The sequence below is a fragment of the Mucor velutinosus genome (genome assembly GCF_035048745.1).
Source record: "Mucor velutinosus strain NIH1002 chromosome Unknown tig00000165, whole genome shotgun sequence".
Classification (NCBI taxonomy): Eukaryota; Fungi; Mucoromycota; class Mucoromycetes; order Mucorales; family Mucoraceae; genus Mucor; species Mucor velutinosus.
The window spans coordinates 1,620,932-1,641,985 of record NW_027041913.1 but is presented as its reverse complement, the minus strand read 5'-3'; the positions used below and the strand labels follow the sequence as shown (position 1 = coordinate 1,641,985).

At 37.7% G+C, this 21,054-nt stretch overlaps 6 protein-coding genes across 6 annotated transcripts; 2 read left to right on the top strand and 4 right to left on the bottom strand.

The window, feature by feature from the left end:
• Positions 1-10,345: 10,345 nt before the first annotated feature.
• Positions 10,346-10,762, bottom strand: ATC70_003495 (uncharacterized protein; the record flags this gene model as incomplete). The annotated part of the gene is made up of 4 exons (XM_064822855.1): positions 10,346-10,446; positions 10,502-10,544; positions 10,609-10,632; positions 10,697-10,762. The coding sequence occupies 4 exons, from the start codon at positions 10,760-10,762 to the stop codon at positions 10,346-10,348; spliced, it is 234 nt and encodes a 77-aa protein (XP_064679455.1).
• A 122-nt stretch (positions 10,763-10,884) lies between these two features.
• ATC70_003494 (uncharacterized protein) lies at positions 10,885-11,967 on the top strand (the record flags this gene model as incomplete). Its single annotated transcript, XM_064822854.1, has 6 exons — positions 10,885-10,977; positions 11,039-11,122; positions 11,181-11,226; positions 11,283-11,300; positions 11,354-11,881; positions 11,936-11,967. The coding sequence occupies 6 exons, from the start codon at positions 10,885-10,887 to the stop codon at positions 11,965-11,967; spliced, it is 801 nt and encodes a 266-aa protein (XP_064679454.1).
• A 139-nt stretch (positions 11,968-12,106) lies between these two features.
• Positions 12,107-12,958, bottom strand: NUP57 (Nucleoporin nup57; the record flags this gene model as incomplete). Its single annotated transcript, XM_064822853.1, has 1 exon — positions 12,107-12,958. One exon carries the CDS (start codon positions 12,956-12,958, stop codon positions 12,107-12,109), a length of 852 nt encoding a protein of 283 aa, XP_064679453.1.
• A 186-nt stretch (positions 12,959-13,144) lies between these two features.
• On the bottom strand, positions 13,145-15,692 carry ATC70_003492 (NodB homology domain-containing protein; the record flags this gene model as incomplete). The annotated part of the gene is made up of 3 exons (XM_064822852.1): positions 13,145-13,216; positions 13,292-15,395; positions 15,460-15,692. 3 exons carry the CDS (start codon positions 15,690-15,692, stop codon positions 13,145-13,147), a joined length of 2,409 nt encoding a protein of 802 aa, XP_064679452.1.
• A 705-nt stretch (positions 15,693-16,397) lies between these two features.
• Positions 16,398-17,494, bottom strand: GEA2 (GDP/GTP exchange factor for ARF; the record flags this gene model as incomplete). The annotated part of the gene is made up of 8 exons (XM_064822851.1): positions 16,398-16,538; positions 16,598-16,696; positions 16,752-16,946; positions 17,007-17,043; positions 17,105-17,144; positions 17,204-17,317; positions 17,376-17,405; positions 17,467-17,494. 8 exons carry the CDS (start codon positions 17,492-17,494, stop codon positions 16,398-16,400), a joined length of 684 nt encoding a protein of 227 aa, XP_064679451.1.
• Positions 17,495-18,255: 761 nt separating this feature from the next.
• ATC70_003490 (uncharacterized protein) lies at positions 18,256-20,451 on the top strand (the record flags this gene model as incomplete). Its single annotated transcript, XM_064822850.1, has 5 exons — positions 18,256-18,302; positions 18,461-18,771; positions 18,836-18,940; positions 18,996-19,076; positions 19,139-20,451. The coding sequence occupies 5 exons, from the start codon at positions 18,256-18,258 to the stop codon at positions 20,449-20,451; spliced, it is 1,857 nt and encodes a 618-aa protein (XP_064679450.1).
• Positions 20,452-21,054: the final 603 nt, after the last annotated feature.

The following is a 21,054-nucleotide window of genomic DNA, read 5'->3' as shown; positions in this document are numbered from 1 at the left end:
TTGTAAAGAATTGCAAGAAGAATACAATGGGTATTTATTTCAAGTCTCTAGTGTACATTGTTCACTTGATATTTAATGAGATACATTTTGCCATTTTTTTACTGTTTTCTAAGGATTAATCAGTATCTGTCATCAAAACATTTTGTTAAGCATTACTAAACATTGTAGACCAAAAAATTTCCTATCGAATGAGCTATTGCTTGAAGCTTTGGCATGACTCTATCATGAGATATTGAAAATCTTGTCCTGATCAAAAAATCATTACCAGATTTTTTGCTTGCTATCACAGGCAGATTTTAAAGAAAAATCCATGATTTTGCATGATACTCTTTTTTGACCATATCTCGACAAATACTCACTGGATTCGCACAAAACAAAGACCGTTCGATAGCTCTACGTTAGTCCTATTATAATATAAGGGTTTCAAGTACCAGATGTACGCTCCCTTCATAAACTTGCTCAAAATCATATATTTTATGAGCTACAAGCAGGGAATATTCAACTTTTTATTTATTTATCTACAATAACCATACCATTGTATAGAAGATTGAAGAAGAAACAGAAGTTATTAAGCTTGAAGCTCTCGTTCACTTGGTAAAATCTAGCGGTATGGCTCTTTGAAAATCGGTCATTTTGAACATTTTCCGTCATTACTCACTGACATCGCCTTCAGTAACCCCACATCAAACATGCCCTACTCAATCAAAGTATCCTCTACAACTTTTACTACACATACATTCCGCATTCATATAGTAATTAAAAAGTTTTACTAGCAGCATCTATTCAAAATTAACTATTTTCTAAAATCACCCTTTTCTCAACAACCATGCTACCTACGCAAATTTCAATTGCACCATCGTTTAGAGGGCCAAAAACTGGTATAGGAACATGCTAGTCTCAAGACTCTAGCATCAATGTTTGGAAAATCGATTTTCGATCGTCCAAAAGTTGAAAACCTCAAAAATCAAAAAACATTTTGTACATCCAGGTCCTCATAGGTAAAAAAATTAGAATCTCATCAAAGTTAAATATGTTGTAAAATAATGATATTGGACCAACTTGTAAGTGGGAACATTATATTGGAAATGCATACTTCATGAGATAATCAACATTGGAGATGCTATTTTTAAGCGGGGGAATATACATACTTTAAATTGGAAACGTTATTATTCTTAAATAAAGCAAGCTACAGTTGTCTAGTCTTGACAACAAAATTTTTCAACATGTCAGGTATCCATTGATAACTTAAAATCAACAAGTTAATATGGCCCTTTTCGTACGCTCCGATTTTTAAAATGCTTGGTCAAATGCATGCTGGTGTGGTGTACACATGCGAAAGCTCAACGGAGATTTAATTTCTATTGTTCTGAATGATGATCCATGGGATTCTGAAATCTATTGACCTTAAAATTACGCGTTTCTTGATAGTAACCACCCCTTCAAACTTATATGAAACTTGTAAAGAATTGCAAGAAGAATACAATGGGTATTTATTTCAAGTCTCTAGTGTACATTGTTCACTTGATATTTAATGAGATACATTTTGCCATTTTTTTACTGTTTTCTAAGGATTAATCAGTATCTGTCATCAAAACATTTTGTTAAGCATTACTAAACATTGTAGACCAAAAAATTTCCTATCGAATGAGCTATTGCTTGAAGCTTTGGCATGACTCTATCATGAGATATTGAAAATCTTGTCCTGATCAAAAAATCATTACCAGATTTTTTGCTTGCTATCACAGGCAGATTTTAAAGAAAAATCCATGATTTTGCATGATACTCTTTTTTGACCATATCTCGACAAATACTCACTGGATTCGCACAAAACAAAGACCGTTCGATAGCTCTACGTTAGTCCTATTATAATATAAGGGTTTCAAGTACCAGATGTACGCTCCCTTCATAAACTTGCTCAAAATCATATATTTTATGAGCTACAAGCAGGGAATATTCAACTTTTTATTTATTTATCTACAATAACCATACCATTGTATAGAAGATTGAAGAAGAAACAGAAGTTATTAAGCTTGAAGCTCTCGTTCACTTGGTAAAATCTAGCGGTATGGCTCTTTGAAAATCGGTCATTTTGAACATTTTCCGTCATTACTCACTGACATCGCCTTCAGTAACCCCACATCAAACATGCCCTACTCAATCAAAGTATCCTCTACAACTTTTACTACACATACATTCCGCATTCATATAGTAATTAAAAAGTTTTACTAGCAGCATCTATTCAAAATTAACTATTTTCTAAAATCACCCTTTTCTCAACAACCATGCTACCTACGCAAATTTCAATTGCACCATCGTTTAGAGGGCCAAAAACTGGTATAGGAACATGCTAGTCTCAAGACTCTAGCATCAATGTTTGGAAAATCGATTTTCGATCGTCCAAAAGTTGAAAACCTCAAAAATCAAAAAACATTTTGTACATCCAGGTCCTCATAGGTAAAAAAATTAGAATCTCATCAAAGTTAAATATGTTGTAAAATAATGATATTGGACCAACTTGTAAGTGGGAACATTATATTGGAAATGCATACTTCATGAGATAATCAACATTGGAGATGCTATTTTTAAGCGGGGGAATATACATACTTTAAATTGGAAACGTTATTATTCTTAAATAAAGCAAGCTACAGTTGTCTAGTCTTGACAACAAAATTTTTCAACATGTCAGGTATCCATTGATAACTTAAAATCAACAAGTTAATATGGCCCTTTTCGTACGCTCCGATTTTTAAAATGCTTGGTCAAATGCATGCTGGTGTGGTGTACACATGCGAAAGCTCAACGGAGATTTAATTTCTATTGTTCTGAATGATGATCCATGGGATTCTGAAATCTATTGACCTTAAAATTACGCGTTTCTTGATAGTAACCACCCCTTCAAACTTATATGAAACTTGTAAAGAATTGCAAGAAGAATACAATGGGTATTTATTTCAAGTCTCTAGTGTACATTGTTCACTTGATATTTAATGAGATACATTTTGCCATTTTTTTACTGTTTTCTAAGGATTAATCAGTATCTGTCATCAAAACATTTTGTTAAGCATTACTAAACATTGTAGACCAAAAAATTTCCTATCGAATGAGCTATTGCTTGAAGCTTTGGCATGACTCTATCATGAGATATTGAAAATCTTGTCCTGATCAAAAAATCATTACCAGATTTTTTGCTTGCTATCACAGGCAGATTTTAAAGAAAAATCCATGATTTTGCATGATACTCTTTTTTGACCATATCTCGACAAATACTCACTGGATTCGCACAAAACAAAGACCGTTCGATAGCTCTACGTTAGTCCTATTATAATATAAGGGTTTCAAGTACCAGATGTACGCTCCCTTCATAAACTTGCTCAAAATCATATATTTTATGAGCTACAAGCAGGGAATATTCAACTTTTTATTTATTTATCTACAATAACCATACCATTGTATAGAAGATTGAAGAAGAAACAGAAGTTATTAAGCTTGAAGCTCTCGTTCACTTGGTAAAATCTAGCGGTATGGCTCTTTGAAAATCGGTCATTTTGAACATTTTCCGTCATTACTCACTGACATCGCCTTCAGTAACCCCACATCAAACATGCCCTACTCAATCAAAGTATCCTCTACAACTTTTACTACACATACATTCCGCATTCATATAGTAATTAAAAAGTTTTACTAGCAGCATCTATTCAAAATTAACTATTTTCTAAAATCACCCTTTTCTCAACAACCATGCTACCTACGCAAATTTCAATTGCACCATCGTTTAGAGGGCCAAAAACTGGTATAGGAACATGCTAGTCTCAAGACTCTAGCATCAATGTTTGGAAAATCGATTTTCGATCGTCCAAAAGTTGAAAACCTCAAAAATCAAAAAACATTTTGTACATCCAGGTCCTCATAGGTAAAAAAATTAGAATCTCATCAAAGTTAAATATGTTGTAAAATAATGATATTGGACCAACTTGTAAGTGGGAACATTATATTGGAAATGCATACTTCATGAGATAATCAACATTGGAGATGCTATTTTTAAGCGGGGGAATATACATACTTTAAATTGGAAACGTTATTATTCTTAAATAAAGCAAGCTACAGTTGTCTAGTCTTGACAACAAAATTTTTCAACATGTCAGGTATCCATTGATAACTTAAAATCAACAAGTTAATATGGCCCTTTTCGTACGCTCCGATTTTTAAAATGCTTGGTCAAATGCATGCTGGTGTGGTGTACACATGCGAAAGCTCAACGGAGATTTAATTTCTATTGTTCTGAATGATGATCCATGGGATTCTGAAATCTATTGACCTTAAAATTACGCGTTTCTTGATAGTAACCACCCCTTCAAACTTATATGAAACTTGTAAAGAATTGCAAGAAGAATACAATGGGTATTTATTTCAAGTCTCTAGTGTACATTGTTCACTTGATATTTAATGAGATACATTTTGCCATTTTTTTACTGTTTTCTAAGGATTAATCAGTATCTGTCATCAAAACATTTTGTTAAGCATTACTAAACATTGTAGACCAAAAAATTTCCTATCGAATGAGCTATTGCTTGAAGCTTTGGCATGACTCTATCATGAGATATTGAAAATCTTGTCCTGATCAAAAAATCATTACCAGATTTTTTGCTTGCTATCACAGGCAGATTTTAAAGAAAAATCCATGATTTTGCATGATACTCTTTTTTGACCATATCTCGACAAATACTCACTGGATTCGCACAAAACAAAGACCGTTCGATAGCTCTACGTTAGTCCTATTATAATATAAGGGTTTCAAGTACCAGATGTACGCTCCCTTCATAAACTTGCTCAAAATCATATATTTTATGAGCTACAAGCAGGGAATATTCAACTTTTTATTTATTTATCTACAATAACCATACCATTGTATAGAAGATTGAAGAAGAAACAGAAGTTATTAAGCTTGAAGCTCTCGTTCACTTGGTAAAATCTAGCGGTATGGCTCTTTGAAAATCGGTCATTTTGAACATTTTCCGTCATTACTCACTGACATCGCCTTCAGTAACCCCACATCAAACATGCCCTACTCAATCAAAGTATCCTCTACAACTTTTACTACACATACATTCCGCATTCATATAGTAATTAAAAAGTTTTACTAGCAGCATCTATTCAAAATTAACTATTTTCTAAAATCACCCTTTTCTCAACAACCATGCTACCTACGCAAATTTCAATTGCACCATCGTTTAGAGGGCCAAAAACTGGTATAGGAACATGCTAGTCTCAAGACTCTAGCATCAATGTTTGGAAAATCGATTTTCGATCGTCCAAAAGTTGAAAACCTCAAAAATCAAAAAACATTTTGTACATCCAGGTCCTCATAGGTAAAAAAATTAGAATCTCATCAAAGTTAAATATGTTGTAAAATAATGATATTGGACCAACTTGTAAGTGGGAACATTATATTGGAAATGCATACTTCATGAGATAATCAACATTGGAGATGCTATTTTTAAGCGGGGGAATATACATACTTTAAATTGGAAACGTTATTATTCTTAAATAAAGCAAGCTACAGTTGTCTAGTCTTGACAACAAAATTTTTCAACATGTCAGGTATCCATTGATAACTTAAAATCAACAAGTTAATATGGCCCTTTTCGTACGCTCCGATTTTTAAAATGCTTGGTCAAATGCATGCTGGTGTGGTGTACACATGCGAAAGCTCAACGGAGATTTAATTTCTATTGTTCTGAATGATGATCCATGGGATTCTGAAATCTATTGACCTTAAAATTACGCGTTTCTTGATAGTAACCACCCCTTCAAACTTATATGAAACTTGTAAAGAATTGCAAGAAGAATACAATGGGTATTTATTTCAAGTCTCTAGTGTACATTGTTCACTTGATATTTAATGAGATACATTTTGCCATTTTTTTACTGTTTTCTAAGGATTAATCAGTATCTGTCATCAAAACATTTTGTTAAGCATTACTAAACATTGTAGACCAAAAAATTTCCTATCGAATGAGCTATTGCTTGAAGCTTTGGCATGACTCTATCATGAGATATTGAAAATCTTGTCCTGATCAAAAAATCATTACCAGATTTTTTGCTTGCTATCACAGGCAGATTTTAAAGAAAAATCCATGATTTTGCATGATACTCTTTTTTGACCATATCTCGACAAATACTCACTGGATTCGCACAAAACAAAGACCGTTCGATAGCTCTACGTTAGTCCTATTATAATATAAGGGTTTCAAGTACCAGATGTACGCTCCCTTCATAAACTTGCTCAAAATCATATATTTTATGAGCTACAAGCAGGGAATATTCAACTTTTTATTTATTTATCTACAATAACCATACCATTGTATAGAAGATTGAAGAAGAAACAGAAGTTATTAAGCTTGAAGCTCTCGTTCACTTGGTAAAATCTAGCGGTATGGCTCTTTGAAAATCGGTCATTTTGAACATTTTCCGTCATTACTCACTGACATCGCCTTCAGTAACCCCACATCAAACATGCCCTACTCAATCAAAGTATCCTCTACAACTTTTACTACACATACATTCCGCATTCATATAGTAATTAAAAAGTTTTACTAGCAGCATCTATTCAAAATTAACTATTTTCTAAAATCACCCTTTTCTCAACAACCATGCTACCTACGCAAATTTCAATTGCACCATCGTTTAGAGGGCCAAAAACTGGTATAGGAACATGCTAGTCTCAAGACTCTAGCATCAATGTTTGGAAAATCGATTTTCGATCGTCCAAAAGTTGAAAACCTCAAAAATCAAAAAACATTTTGTACATCCAGGTCCTCATAGGTAAAAAAATTAGAATCTCATCAAAGTTAAATATGTTGTAAAATAATGATATTGGACCAACTTGTAAGTGGGAACATTATATTGGAAATGCATACTTCATGAGATAATCAACATTGGAGATGCTATTTTTAAGCGGGGGAATATACATACTTTAAATTGGAAACGTTATTATTCTTAAATAAAGCAAGCTACAGTTGTCTAGTCTTGACAACAAAATTTTTCAACATGTCAGGTATCCATTGATAACTTAAAATCAACAAGTTAATATGGCCCTTTTCGTACGCTCCGATTTTTAAAATGCTTGGTCAAATGCATGCTGGTGTGGTGTACACATGCGAAAGCTCAACGGAGATTTAATTTCTATTGTTCTGAATGATGATCCATGGGATTCTGAAATCTATTGACCTTAAAATTACGCGTTTCTTGATAGTAACCACCCCTTCAAACTTATATGAAACTTGTAAAGAATTGCAAGAAGAATACAATGGGTATTTATTTCAAGTCTCTAGTGTACATTGTTCACTTGATATTTAATGAGATACATTTTGCCATTTTTTTACTGTTTTCTAAGGATTAATCAGTATCTGTCATCAAAACATTTTGTTAAGCATTACTAAACATTGTAGACCAAAAAATTTCCTATCGAATGAGCTATTGCTTGAAGCTTTGGCATGACTCTATCATGAGATATTGAAAATCTTGTCCTGATCAAAAAATCATTACCAGATTTTTTGCTTGCTATCACAGGCAGATTTTAAAGAAAAATCCATGATTTTGCATGATACTCTTTTTTGACCATATCTCGACAAATACTCACTGGATTCGCACAAAACAAAGACCGTTCGATAGCTCTACGTTAGTCCTATTATAATATAAGGGTTTCAAGTACCAGATGTACGCTCCCTTCATAAACTTGCTCAAAATCATATATTTTATGAGCTACAAGCAGGGAATATTCAACTTTTTATTTATTTATCTACAATAACCATACCATTGTATAGAAGATTGAAGAAGAAACAGAAGTTATTAAGCTTGAAGCTCTCGTTCACTTGGTAAAATCTAGCGGTATGGCTCTTTGAAAATCGGTCATTTTGAACATTTTCCGTCATTACTCACTGACATCGCCTTCAGTAACCCCACATCAAACATGCCCTACTCAATCAAAGTATCCTCTACAACTTTTACTACACATACATTCCGCATTCATATAGTAATTAAAAAGTTTTACTAGCAGCATCTATTCAAAATTAACTATTTTCTAAAATCACCCTTTTCTCAACAACCATGCTACCTACGCAAATTTCAATTGCACCATCGTTTAGAGGGCCAAAAACTGGTATAGGAACATGCTAGTCTCAAGACTCTAGCATCAATGTTTGGAAAATCGATTTTCGATCGTCCAAAAGTTGAAAACCTCAAAAATCAAAAAACATTTTGTACATCCAGGTCCTCATAGGTAAAAAAATTAGAATCTCATCAAAGTTAAATATGTTGTAAAATAATGATATTGGACCAACTTGTAAGTGGGAACATTATATTGGAAATGCATACTTCATGAGATAATCAACATTGGAGATGCTATTTTTAAGCGGGGGAATATACATACTTTAAATTGGAAACGTTATTATTCTTAAATAAAGCAAGCTACAGTTGTCTAGTCTTGACAACAAAATTTTTCAACATGTCAGGTATCCATTGATAACTTAAAATCAACAAGTTAATATGGCCCTTTTCGTACGCTCCGATTTTTAAAATGCTTGGTCAAATGCATGCTGGTGTGGTGTACACATGCGAAAGCTCAACGGAGATTTAATTTCTATTGTTCTGAATGATGATCCATGGGATTCTGAAATCTATTGACCTTAAAATTACGCGTTTCTTGATAGTAACCACCCCTTCAAACTTATATGAAACTTGTAAAGAATTGCAAGAAGAATACAATGGGTATTTATTTCAAGTCTCTAGTGTACATTGTTCACTTGATATTTAATGAGATACATTTTGCCATTTTTTTACTGTTTTCTAAGGATTAATCAGTATCTGTCATCAAAACATTTTGTTAAGCATTACTAAACATTGTAGACCAAAAAATTTCCTATCGAATGAGCTATTGCTTGAAGCTTTGGCATGACTCTATCATGAGATATTGAAAATCTTGTCCTGATCAAAAAATCATTACCAGATTTTTTGCTTGCTATCACAGGCAGATTTTAAAGAAAAATCCATGATTTTGCATGATACTCTTTTTTGACCATATCTCGACAAATACTCACTGGATTCGCACAAAACAAAGACCGTTCGATAGCTCTACGTTAGTCCTATTATAATATAAGGGTTTCAAGTACCAGATGTACGCTCCCTTCATAAACTTGCTCAAAATCATATATTTTATGAGCTACAAGCAGGGAATATTCAACTTTTTATTTATTTATCTACAATAACCATACCATTGTATAGAAGATTGAAGAAGAAACAGAAGTTATTAAGCTTGAAGCTCTCGTTCACTTGGTAAAATCTAGCGGTATGGCTCTTTGAAAATCGGTCATTTTGAACATTTTCCGTCATTACTCACTGACATCGCCTTCAGTAACCCCACATCAAACATGCCCTACTCAATCAAAGTATCCTCTACAACTTTTACTACACATACATTCCGCATTCATATAGTAATTAAAAAGTTTTACTAGCAGCATCTATTCAAAATTAACTATTTTCTAAAATCACCCTTTTCTCAACAACCATGCTACCTACGCAAATTTCAATTGCACCATCGTTTAAAGGGCAAAAGCGGGGTTTCAAACCAGCCAAAACTCCGGTATCGGGATTTGAAAATATTTGTGGTGTTTCATTTTACTTCGTTTGACTCAAGGCACTAGTCTTCTTTGATAAAGCTCACTCATATGTCTACTATTACTAGCAGATATTAACAGTCTATAAAGGCAGTTTATAGTTTGAAGTGTCTTGTATCAGACCGAACTGGATAGATGCTTAATGATACAGTGCCATAGAATTGCTACGTCAAAGAGGGCCATTGCAGACTAAATCCTACTTTGTCTCATGTAGGGGTAATAAGTAATACACTATACATTATGGATGTTATATTGTATATCATAGATATATACCGAAAAATTTATATGAGTAATTCGTTCTTCTAGCGCTACATGCTTCTGTACAATTTCAAAAAGCAATCAGAATTGAGAGCACAGCAGCGACACGGTAGATCAAAAGGCATTAATTTTGCATCTTCATGTCCAAATGCATGAGCATGAAGATTGGTTTCATAAGGGTCAACAATTTGAAGTATACATGCAGACGCTAATGTAATAGAAAAAGGATTAGAAGCAATCTCACATAGAAGTCTATTAAAAAACGCTCAACGCATATAGAGACAAATCAATCATCATTATGGCCAAGCTTTATTTCTCTCGTGATAGTTGTTGATTAAAATAATTAGTTGAGATGTGCCTGAATGTTTGTTAAAAATAAAGTGGTATGCATTACGAAAGCATTCATAATGAGAAGCTTATTTGTGGTCTGCTTCATTCAAATTGTTGTTTGCAGGAGCCTTTTCCATTTGTTTCAAGCTTCGTTCTAAGGAGTCTATACGTGTTGTCATCTCTTCTACTAAATTTCGAATGAATCAGACTATTCCAAGCTTTAAGACACACTTTCTATTTACATTTTTTGTTCATATTAATGCTAACATCATCAACTTTTGATTGCTTTGTAATATAAAAAGGTTAGAGTCGAGTACAAGATGCCGTATTGCGTCGATGTTGTTCATACTAGTTTGTTTGCTACATTAACAAGCTTTGGTCGAAATCAAAGCTAGTTGAGTAAAGGCATTCAATAAAAGTAGAATATTTCAGCTTACATAAACAGCTAATTCGTCTGTAGTGTTTTGGGTATTGTTTAAATTAGAATCTTGAGTAGTTGTCATTTCTGTTTAGCAAGAAAAATAATGGAAAGATTGAATGATTGAGGCGAAAGCATCCACTATTTATAGGAGTCACGACGGGCGAAAGGCTGCTTATTGCCCTTTTTCCTCTCTTACAGAACACGATGTCTGATACCAACACCAACCAGGAACCCGTTCTCACTGATGAACAGATTCTCGAATTCGAGCAACAAATTAAAGATGAGGAAGCTCAAAAAGTAATATTCATCTAGGCAATGTTTGATCGCCAATATATCTAAAGAAAATCACCACTTCCAGATACCCTTAGTTTGTCAAGTAGCCTCCATCGATACCCTAAAAGAAGAATTCGAGGGCAATGAACCCTTTCTGAAGAAAATTGGAGTAATTTACAAGCAAAAGCTTTGTCAGAAATAGCTACTGAGATGTGTATTTTATACAGAATTTGAGCAAGGTCCATGACAAAATCAGAAAATGTCGTGGCGATGGTAAATTTTGTCTATTATGCAAAACACAAAAAAATTCGTCTAACAGTTCTTTGCAGGTAACTGCTTCTACCGAGGTATGTGCATTTTGTAATGTCGAGAGAGTACTATATCTAAATATGTACTACAGCTTTATCGTTTGCTTGGTTCGAGAGTGCAATGAAGAACAAAGCAATATACAATGAACGTCTTGTTAAACTCAAGCAGACCTGCGAACTTTTGGAATTGAGTGGATTTGAAAAACTAGCTTTCGAGGATTTTTATGATGTGACACTCCAGCAATACGAAAGCATGAATCAAAATGATCCTGACATGCTCTTGGTTGGATTTCAATCTGATGAAATCAGCAATGCCATTGTTATGCACTTCCGATTCATTGCTTCAGCCTTTCTCCGTATTCATGCTGCAGAATATGAGCCGTTTCTGACTGATGAAATGGTATCAATTGACGAGTTCTGTTCAATGCATGTAGAGGCATTTGGTAGAGAATCGGATCATTTGCAAATTATTGCGCTTAGCAGAGCTTTGGATGTGCCTATCCAGGTCGTCTATTTGGACGGTGGTGTTGATGATGAGGCTGCTATTCATGAATTCTGGCCATCCGACCAGGATGAACGGGAGAAGACTAAGACACCTATCAAGTTGATCTACAGACCTGGTAATTATCTCCATATCTTATAAACAACAGATTAAACTAATATGTTTGATGTAGGTCATTATGATATTTTATATGAAAAGATGTGAGCGTGCTGCTAATTATGTTCAATAAACTCGATTTCAGGAGACTTTTTGTTTGGCACAAATATTACTACGGTATGGTTGTAAGGCTGGACCGCAGCAATCACTGTATTTATTCGATGGAAAATACTGCAACTTGAATGGTTCAATATGAAAATAGATCTGTTGCCAATGTAACTACATTTGCATAGTCTTCATAGTGATACCAATCCTTGTCAACGGAGGCGAATTTTGATGTAACTTTTGTCAATGTGTCAATCATGCCTAGCATTTCACTTGGACTTTTCAGATGAGGACAATCAAATAAGATTTGCGTGAATTCGCTCTGATCGTACAACATTCTGGGCGTGGTGATCTTGTTCTTGGGGTCCTTCAGCACCATGAGCATATTCCGGATGATACATCTTCCAATACAGGTCCTGTGTAGCAGTTGTTCTTTCACTTCTGGCACTGTTTGAAGTACCTGGATGCCAATCATTAAGAGAGCCAAAAAGGCTACACCACTATCGCCAGCTGATGTACTTTCATAATATCGTCTGCATATAAATTGTATGGTTTCCTTTAGTTTGCAACCGATAGTTTCGTCAGTTTCTGCAAACTGAACAGCTTCTCTGGAACTATTCAGCTGCTGACAGATTTGTTTGATTTGTGCCAATAAAAAGGTAAACTCCTTGATTATGTCTTGGTCATTTCCTGAAAATGATTCTGGTATATTGTGCATCTCAGCTAGCTTTTTGAATGGAAGGGATCTGGCATTGTCAATGATACAATAGGTAGAGTTGCTATCGTCATCACTGCTTGTATCCTCAAGATCTTTTCCTTTGTCGTTGTCGTCGTAGTATAGTTCATCATAGCCACACCTGACAACCGTTGTTGAGCTAGCAGACGATCTGGTCGCAATTGATTGAGGCCGAACGGCTTGATCTCTTCTAGGTTTCTTGGGAATCTTTTTTCTTTCAAACAAAGAATAGATACTAGAAAAATAAGACGAAGACATTTTCACAGGCAAAAGAAAAAGAGAAAGGGAAAAAAAGGTGGTTTTTGACATTGATCTAGAATTTGTTACTGTGTGTCGATTTCTGTGCATGTCATGCGCAAAAAAAAAGGGGGAGTTTATACAGATAAAATAGGCATTTTCGATAAAATAGAAAAAAATTGTATGTACAAATGTATGGCTGCGTATTTAAAAGGTTTCATCTTGGTTGGGGCAATCTTCAGTAGTATGATCACCCACATCATCGCAATTATCGCAATACTAGTGTCCGAGCACAGTTAGTAAAAAAAAAAAAAAAAAAAAAAAGACTCCTTTCACACTTTGATCCATACATACCTTCCCTAAAGATAGGTCAGATTTACATTGCAAAACGTCATGTCCGTAGTTATCACATAGCTCGCAGTAGTCTTCGTTTAGATGAGCCTTGGATTTGGATTGAGCAGTACTTGCTGGTGGAGGCGTGGGGGATGTGGTTGTCATTGTGTTGGTCGGCGATATGAGAAAGTTTTTCAGACTTTCATTAGTCTGATTCTTGAGGTCCTGTAGCTCTCTTTGTAAGCTTGCCACCTTCTTTCTTTCTGCTTCCAGTTTTTCCTCTAAATCCGCTTCGCTAAACACTCGGCTTTCGACCAAAGACTCTAGTTCTGCCAAATCCTTGCTTAGTTGATTTACTTGATTCTTTTCTGCTGATAAACTGTGTCTATGCGTTTCGTTTTCTTTCTCCAATTGCTGTATTTTCTCTTGCAATTCCTTGTCGTTGCCGTGGGCTGCTTGAGCAGTTGCTAATCCACCTCCTTCAATGTTGCTTAAGGGCCTCTTTAAATCTTGCTTTTCAAGAGCCAGCATTTCATCCATTAAATTGTTAAAATCTTGCTCCAGCTGCTTATTTGATTCAATCAATTCGGCATTTTCCTTCTCCAGTGCCATCTTGGACAATTTCATTTGATAGTGCTCGTCTTCTGCCTTAGCTTGTGCTTCGAATGCGTTGTCAGCCTCTTCAATGAGTCGCTTCTTATCAGCCAATTCCCTCTCGAAATCAGCTTGCAAGCTTTCAAACTTTTGCTCAACAGAGAGCGTCTGCTGCCTGGCTTGATTGAGCTCCAGCTTCAACTGATCCACCTCATGTCCCATGGTGACAATGGTGAGTCTTTCGTTATCCAGTTCTGCCATTGCCAATTCAAGCTGCTCTTCTAATCGGTGTCTTTGATCTGCTTCATCCGTGCTAGCACCAATTTCTGTGCTAAGGGCATTTGTATGGCCACGGCTCATCTCGTTGAGTCGTGTTTCGATATCTCGTTCATCGTCATCAAATAAGGTACTTTGCTTGTATTTCAAATCTGCAATCGTGTAATCTAATTGCTGAATGTGCTGGTCCTTTTGTTGTAAATCCAACTCGTGCTGTTGCTTCAATTGAATGACCGATTCCTCATAAGCATGGATTGCTTCTAATCCAGCTCTTCTCAGTTCCTCACATTCCTTCTCTAATGACGCTGCCGTAGCTTCACTTGCTGATGCTTCCTTTCTCACTTGCTCCACAGTGCCGGCATGTTCTCTATTCAACCGCAATTGCTCATCTTTGGTCGCTTGAAGTTGATTCTGTAATTCGCGCACCAAGTTCTCTAGTCGCTCAATGCGCCGCTGATCTTGAGATTGCTTTTCTTCGTCTCTTTGATTTTTGGCTAGTGATGCATCGCGTTCGGCTAAATTGTGCTGTAGCTGTTCTACTGTCAATTGTGCCTGCTCCAATTCCCTAGATAAGCGTTGGCATTGACTTTCACCTTCTTGTACCTGCAACGAGAGGCTTTCTTTAGACGACACCAATCGCTCCCATGCAGTCTCTTTGCTCTTCATTTGCATCAGCAGTTGATCTCTTTCTCTTTGAGTCTTTTCCAGCATCTCGTAGAGCTGATCGGTTGTATCTTGCTGCTCTGTTTGTCGCTGGCTAAGTACAGGTGATGGCGTTACGGGTGGAGGAGTGGGTGTAGGTGGAATTGGCGTTTGCTTCTTTGGAGTTTGAGTGATGGGAGGCGGAGTAGGAGTTGATTTCTTGTTAATTGCGGGTAATGAAGAGGTGGAAGATGTTGAGGTAGTAGCGGCTGAAGTAACAGTAGCAGCAGAAGCAGAAGCAGAAAGGGTAGATACAGCACCCGTCGAGTTGTTTGTAGCGGGTGGAGCAGGAGACGACGGCGATTTGGTCTTGGGTATGGTTGACGTGCGCAAGGTATGTGATTTCCTGGTTGATGTGGAAGTGGATGCACTTAATCTCACACTGGAGCTTCCAGAGCCATTTCTCGTTAACGGTAAATTGGATCGACGCGTGGTAGGAGGGGTGACTGAGGACGATGGTTTCGCTGCTGCTGGCAAAGGAGGCGAATGTATGACAACCTTTTCTACTGCAATAAACAGACCTGATTTGGCTGGACATGTGAAATATCTCTTGCTAAAAAATGTGTGTCGACATCAGTATTCCGATTGAAAACATCCTTGATGAAATATTCATTTACCCCTGAACACTGCCATCATTCTTTCCTTTCCCTTTCTCGTCAAGCTCAATACCAGCAAAGATGCCAGGCTTACCATCCACTGAACCCACAAATCGAAGTGTGCCAGTCATATTGTCTAGCGTTGGTAGGGTCACGCGTTGTCCTGTTCGGCTGGCTTCTTCCTCTTTGGCTTGGAATCGATTCTTGGGCGTTCGCACTGGAATTGAGGGTAGTCTACTTTGAATTCTTGACATTTTTGAAGTTGGAAGTAATGTTGGAAAAAGAAAAAGAAGAAGAGAAGGGGAAAGGACAAGGATTATTACATTTATCTCGGCTGGCATTTTTATGTCCAGACAAATGGTCCCATTGATTTACAGGCACGCCAGATCAATCAGATGCTCTTTGTGAATGACTCCAACTGATTCAATTAGGATGTAAATATTCTGCTTTTTTTTATCAATTCCTCAAGCCATATGCGAGCAGGTTTCTTTCAAAGTATTGCAAACTTGTTGATACTTGAATAGCCACATATATGCCAAATGTTGGCATTACACTCCGTGAAGTATACATGAAGATTGGCATCTACAGAAACAAGAGATAACACTACCCGTGTAATACGTTTCACTGAATTAAACCATTTATGCATCGTCTCCATGATCCACTGCTTTTGATATACAAACATGAGATAGCGCTTTCTTGATTCATATTAGCAACAATGAGATAAGTCATGTCTTTGAGTAGATTCGCAGCGCTTGTCATGATACAAATGTTCGCAATCATGCTGACCAGGCGTGGAAGCCCATATTCTGAGACATGAATAGGACACACAATGCTGTGATATAGCGGCACATACTGAGCACATACGCTTTCTTTAGATATTGCAACAATAATCCGTCTGCATTGGCTTGCAGAGATTGTTTCTTTTATTTTGCATTATATACAATCAGAAATAAATACATTTAGTTGTCGGCTTGAACCCACTCGACGTTGGAAGGAGTCCAGTCAATGAGCTCACCAGCCTTACCAAACCACAAACCAATCTCCTTCTCAGCAGCCTCGAAAGAGTCGGAACCGTGAATGATGTTTCTACCAACAGAGATCTGTTTCGCGCAATGATGTTGTTAGATTCGTCTAGAAAGGTTTGTCGACATCAACTTACACAGTAGTCACCACGGATAGTACCAGGTTCAGAAGCGAGAGGATCAGTAGCACCGAGCATGCGGCGACCTTGCTTGATGACATCCTTACCTTCCCAGACCTATTTATAAAGAATTTAGCTTCTATAACCATCAACGTGTTGTATAAAATCATACCATGGCGACAACGGGAGTACCGCTGCTGATGTACTTGACGAGACCGGCAAAGAAAGGACGCTCCTTGAGATCATCATAATGCTTTTCAGCCATTTCCTTGGAAGGAGCAATAGCCTTCAAACCAACGAGCTTGTAACCACGTTCTTCGAATCTTTGGATAATCTTACCGACCAATCCGCGTTGGACACCATCAGGCTATTTCAGGTGATTTCAGTCTATTTGCTTTTCATTTCTGTTGAAGTTTGTCCTGCTTACCTTGATAGCAATGAAAGTACGCTCGCTGAAGGTACCCCTATCATACGTGTCACTAAATCAACGTGGCTGTATTATCATTAGACACCATGGCAACTTACTTGACACCAGCAATAGGCTTAGAATCAGCAGCAACAGGCTCTAGAGGAGAAGTACAGTTAGCCTTTTGATCAATCAAACCATATTGGCAAGCCACTTACTTTGAAGATAAGCATAGGAGAGAGCACTGGCAGTAACAACGCCAGCAGTAGCCATGGCCATGTGGCGAGAAGCAGCAGAGGCAGTGGCACGGCTAGCAGTGGCGAAAGTGCGAGCTAATTAAACCATACGCGTTAGGTTTTGCCTTTGATTTATAGATGAATGACGTCTTACCCTTGATGGAAGCAGTAGCAGGTCTGACAGCTGCATAGCACAAATAGACATGAGCATTGACAATTCACCAACCTTTATATGAATACATTACCGAAACGGGCAGCGGTACGAGCGAACATTGTTTTGATGATTTGAAATGTGAAGTAAAAGAAAAAAAACGCAAGAAACTCTCTAGGTTATTTCTTTTATAACAGCCTATTGCGCTAATACTCCTTTGAGCATCTATATTTACATGAGGGGATTATCTTGATCCCATTGGAAAACCTTAAAACAAACCGGGGGCTCCATCTTAATTGCATCACACAAACTTCCAAATGCAATCGGATTTATACAGTCGCCCTCAAATATACACAGAGTATACAAAGCCTATTCCAGATGCTTATCAAAGATGAACAGAAAGATATGTTTAACTGAGCCTAAAGATGTAGCAATGTATATCAACGCCTTTAACGTTCAGTTACATTGCAGGTTTGCATGAAATTGTAAGCAGATCAAAAGGTAGTTGAAATGACCATAACAGATCACGTATCTTCCATGCGGATGCTTGCCGTCTCCATGGCAATCATATTCATCAGCTGTCAAATGTTAAAGTCGCAGATCATATTATCTGATGAGATTCAGGCACGACTACCTTGGTGATTTGGCCTAGACATTTAGCATGATGTTTAATTCTTGGATGGCTTTTGTGGCTTTGGATGCCCACTCATGCTTTGAGCATTGGGATACCGTGTTCAAGATAGAACGCCAAATGTGAACCAAGTGACTCTTTTGACTTGATCGGACCACTTAAAATTTTTTTTCGGTATAACAATCTGAACATGGCATGCTATATGATGGTTCTTTCCTTTTCTCCTTTGTGAGCTTATAATCTATAATTGAAATGTCTGCTGAATACGAGGGTGCTATTGGTATCGATTTGGGTACTACGTAAGTAGAGTTCTGACCAGACCCATCATGTGGTTACGTTCTTGCTGCATATTCAACATCATACATTTGGATTGAATAATGCAAGAAAAGACATTGATGAGACACATAACGCAACATTTCCGACATTTAATATTAATGCCATTTTATCCAACTTATAGCTACTCCTGTGTTGGTGTTTGGGAATCCGAGCGTGTTGAAATCATTGCTAACGAGCAAGGTAACCGTACTACTCCTTCTTACGTTGCCTTCTCTGACAATGAGCGTCTTGTCGGTGATGCTGCCAAGAACCAAGCTGCCATGAACCCCAAGAACACCGTCTTCGATGCCAAGCGTCTTATTGGTCGTCGTTTCGATGATCCTGAGGTTAAGGAAGATATGAAGAACTGGCCTTTCACCGTTGTTGATAACAACGAAAACCCTTTCGTTCAAGTCGAATTCGAGGGTGAGACCAAGACCTACTCTCCTCAAGGTAAATGGAAAATTTTTTCGCTTGCGTTTGAGTGTGACGATTTTGACGTCAAATGTGTTGATAGAAATCTCCTCCATGGTTCTCATCAAGATGAAGGAAATTGCTGAGGCCAAGCTCGGTAAGAAGGTCTCCAAGGCTGTTGTCACTGTCCCCGCTTATTTCAACGACAGTAAGTAGAGCTTGATTTTGGTAAAGACGTGGGAAATGCTAATAGACACAATTAGGTCAACGTCAAGCCACTAAGGATGCCGGTACCATTTCTGGTCTTGATGTTCTCCGTATCATCAACGAACCTACTGCCGCTGGTAAGTTTCTGATATTAAACATGGTTGCAAGAGTACAGAAGTTGACGCATGATTCATTCTAGCTATTGCCTACGGTTTGGATGCCAACGACAAGAAGGAACGTAACGTCCTCATTTTCGATTTGGGTGGAGGAACCTTCGATGTCTCTCTCTTGACCATCTCTGGTGGTGTCTTTGCTGTCAAGGCCACTGCTGGTAACACTCACTTGGGTGGTGAAGATTTTGATAACACTCTTGTCAACCACTTTGTCCAAGAGATCAAGCGTAAGCACAAGAAGGATATCACTGGTGATGCCCGTGCTCTCCGTCGTCTTCGTTCCGCTTCCGAGCGTGCTAAGCGTACCTTGTCTTCTTTGACTCAAACCACTGTTGAAGTTGATTCTCTCTTCGATGGTGTTGATTTCCAATCCAACATCACCCGTGCCAAGTTTGAGGAAATCAACTCTGCTGCTTTCCAAGGTACTGTTGAGCCCGTTGAGCGTGTCCTCAAGGATGCCAAGATTGACAAGAAGAAGATTGATGAAATCGTTCTTGTTGGTGGTTCTACCCGTATCCCCAAGATCCAATCTCTCCTCCAAGACCTCTTTGATGGTAAGGAATTGAACAAGTCCATCAACCCTGATGAGGCTGTTGCCTACGGTGCCGCTGTCCAAGCTGCCGTCCTCACCAACCAAGCCGGTAACGAGAAGACCCAAGATCTCCTTTTGTTGGATGTTGTCCCTCTTTCTCTCGGTGTTGAGATGCAAGGTGGTATCATGGCTGTTGTTGTTCCCCGTAACACTCCTATTCCTTGTCAAAAGTCCAAGGTTTTCACCACTGCCGCTGATAACCAAACCACTGTTACCTTCCCTGTTTACGAAGGTGAGCGTTTGATGACCAAGGAGAACAACCTTTTGGGTGAGTTCTCTCTCTCCGGTCTTATCCCTGCTCCCCGTGGTACTCCTGAGCTTCTCTGTACCTTCGATCTTGATGCCAACGGTATCTTGAAGGTCACTGCTCAAGATAAGACTACTGGTCGCAAGGCTGATGTTACCATCTCCAACTCTACTCGTCTCTCTGCCGCTGATATCGACCGTATGGTTGAGGATGCTGCCAAGAACGCTGATGCTGATAAGGAGCGTGAAGCTGTTGTCCAAGCCAAGCAAGATCTTGAGTCTTATGTCTACCAAGTTGAGAACAACATCTCTGACCCCAACGTCAACATGAAGCTCCGTCGTGGTGATCGTGAGGCTATCGAGACCGCTCTCGCTGAAGCTATGGAACTCATGGAACTCTCTGCTGAGGATGCTAAGGCTGATGACCTCAAGTCTGCTCAATCCAAGTTGAAGCGTGCCTCTACTCGTGCTTTTGCTCACGTCTACTCTCAACGTCGTTAAATTCCTCTTTTGTTGATTCATCAGCGATAAAATGATTTTATAAAAAAAAGGATTACTTTCTTTACTTGTTTATATATATAAAAAATTACATTTCTCATTTTAAATTACCCGCTGTTCAATGCTGTGTATAAAGTGTTGTTGGCTACTGTGAACTTGGCATGCAATTGCTTTTCATTTAGAACGCATCCAAAGACATCCTTCAAGAACGAACCTTTGGGGTTTTCAGCATTCGCATTCACTGTATCACTACATGTACATCTTAGGGTCAGCAGGACGCATACATGCTAGATCTATTCAAGTAAAGAAAAAGAAGAAAAAGGAAGGAGGACAAAGAGGAAGCAAAAGGAGGAGAAAACAGAGCCAAGTACATGCCTGGAAAACAGCAGTGATCCAAGAATCTCTTGAATATGATTGTAGAACCCAATCAATGCCACAGCACAAGTACAGCAACCGGCAGGGTAAGTTTAGACAAATTGAAGATAGACAGAAAGAGGGGAATATTAAGGAGGCAATCTTTCTTGAGTTTATAGCATGTCAAAAAGGATAAGCGGAAGAGCCATCGACCGGAAATGAATCCATACCACATAAAAACTAGACAATGAT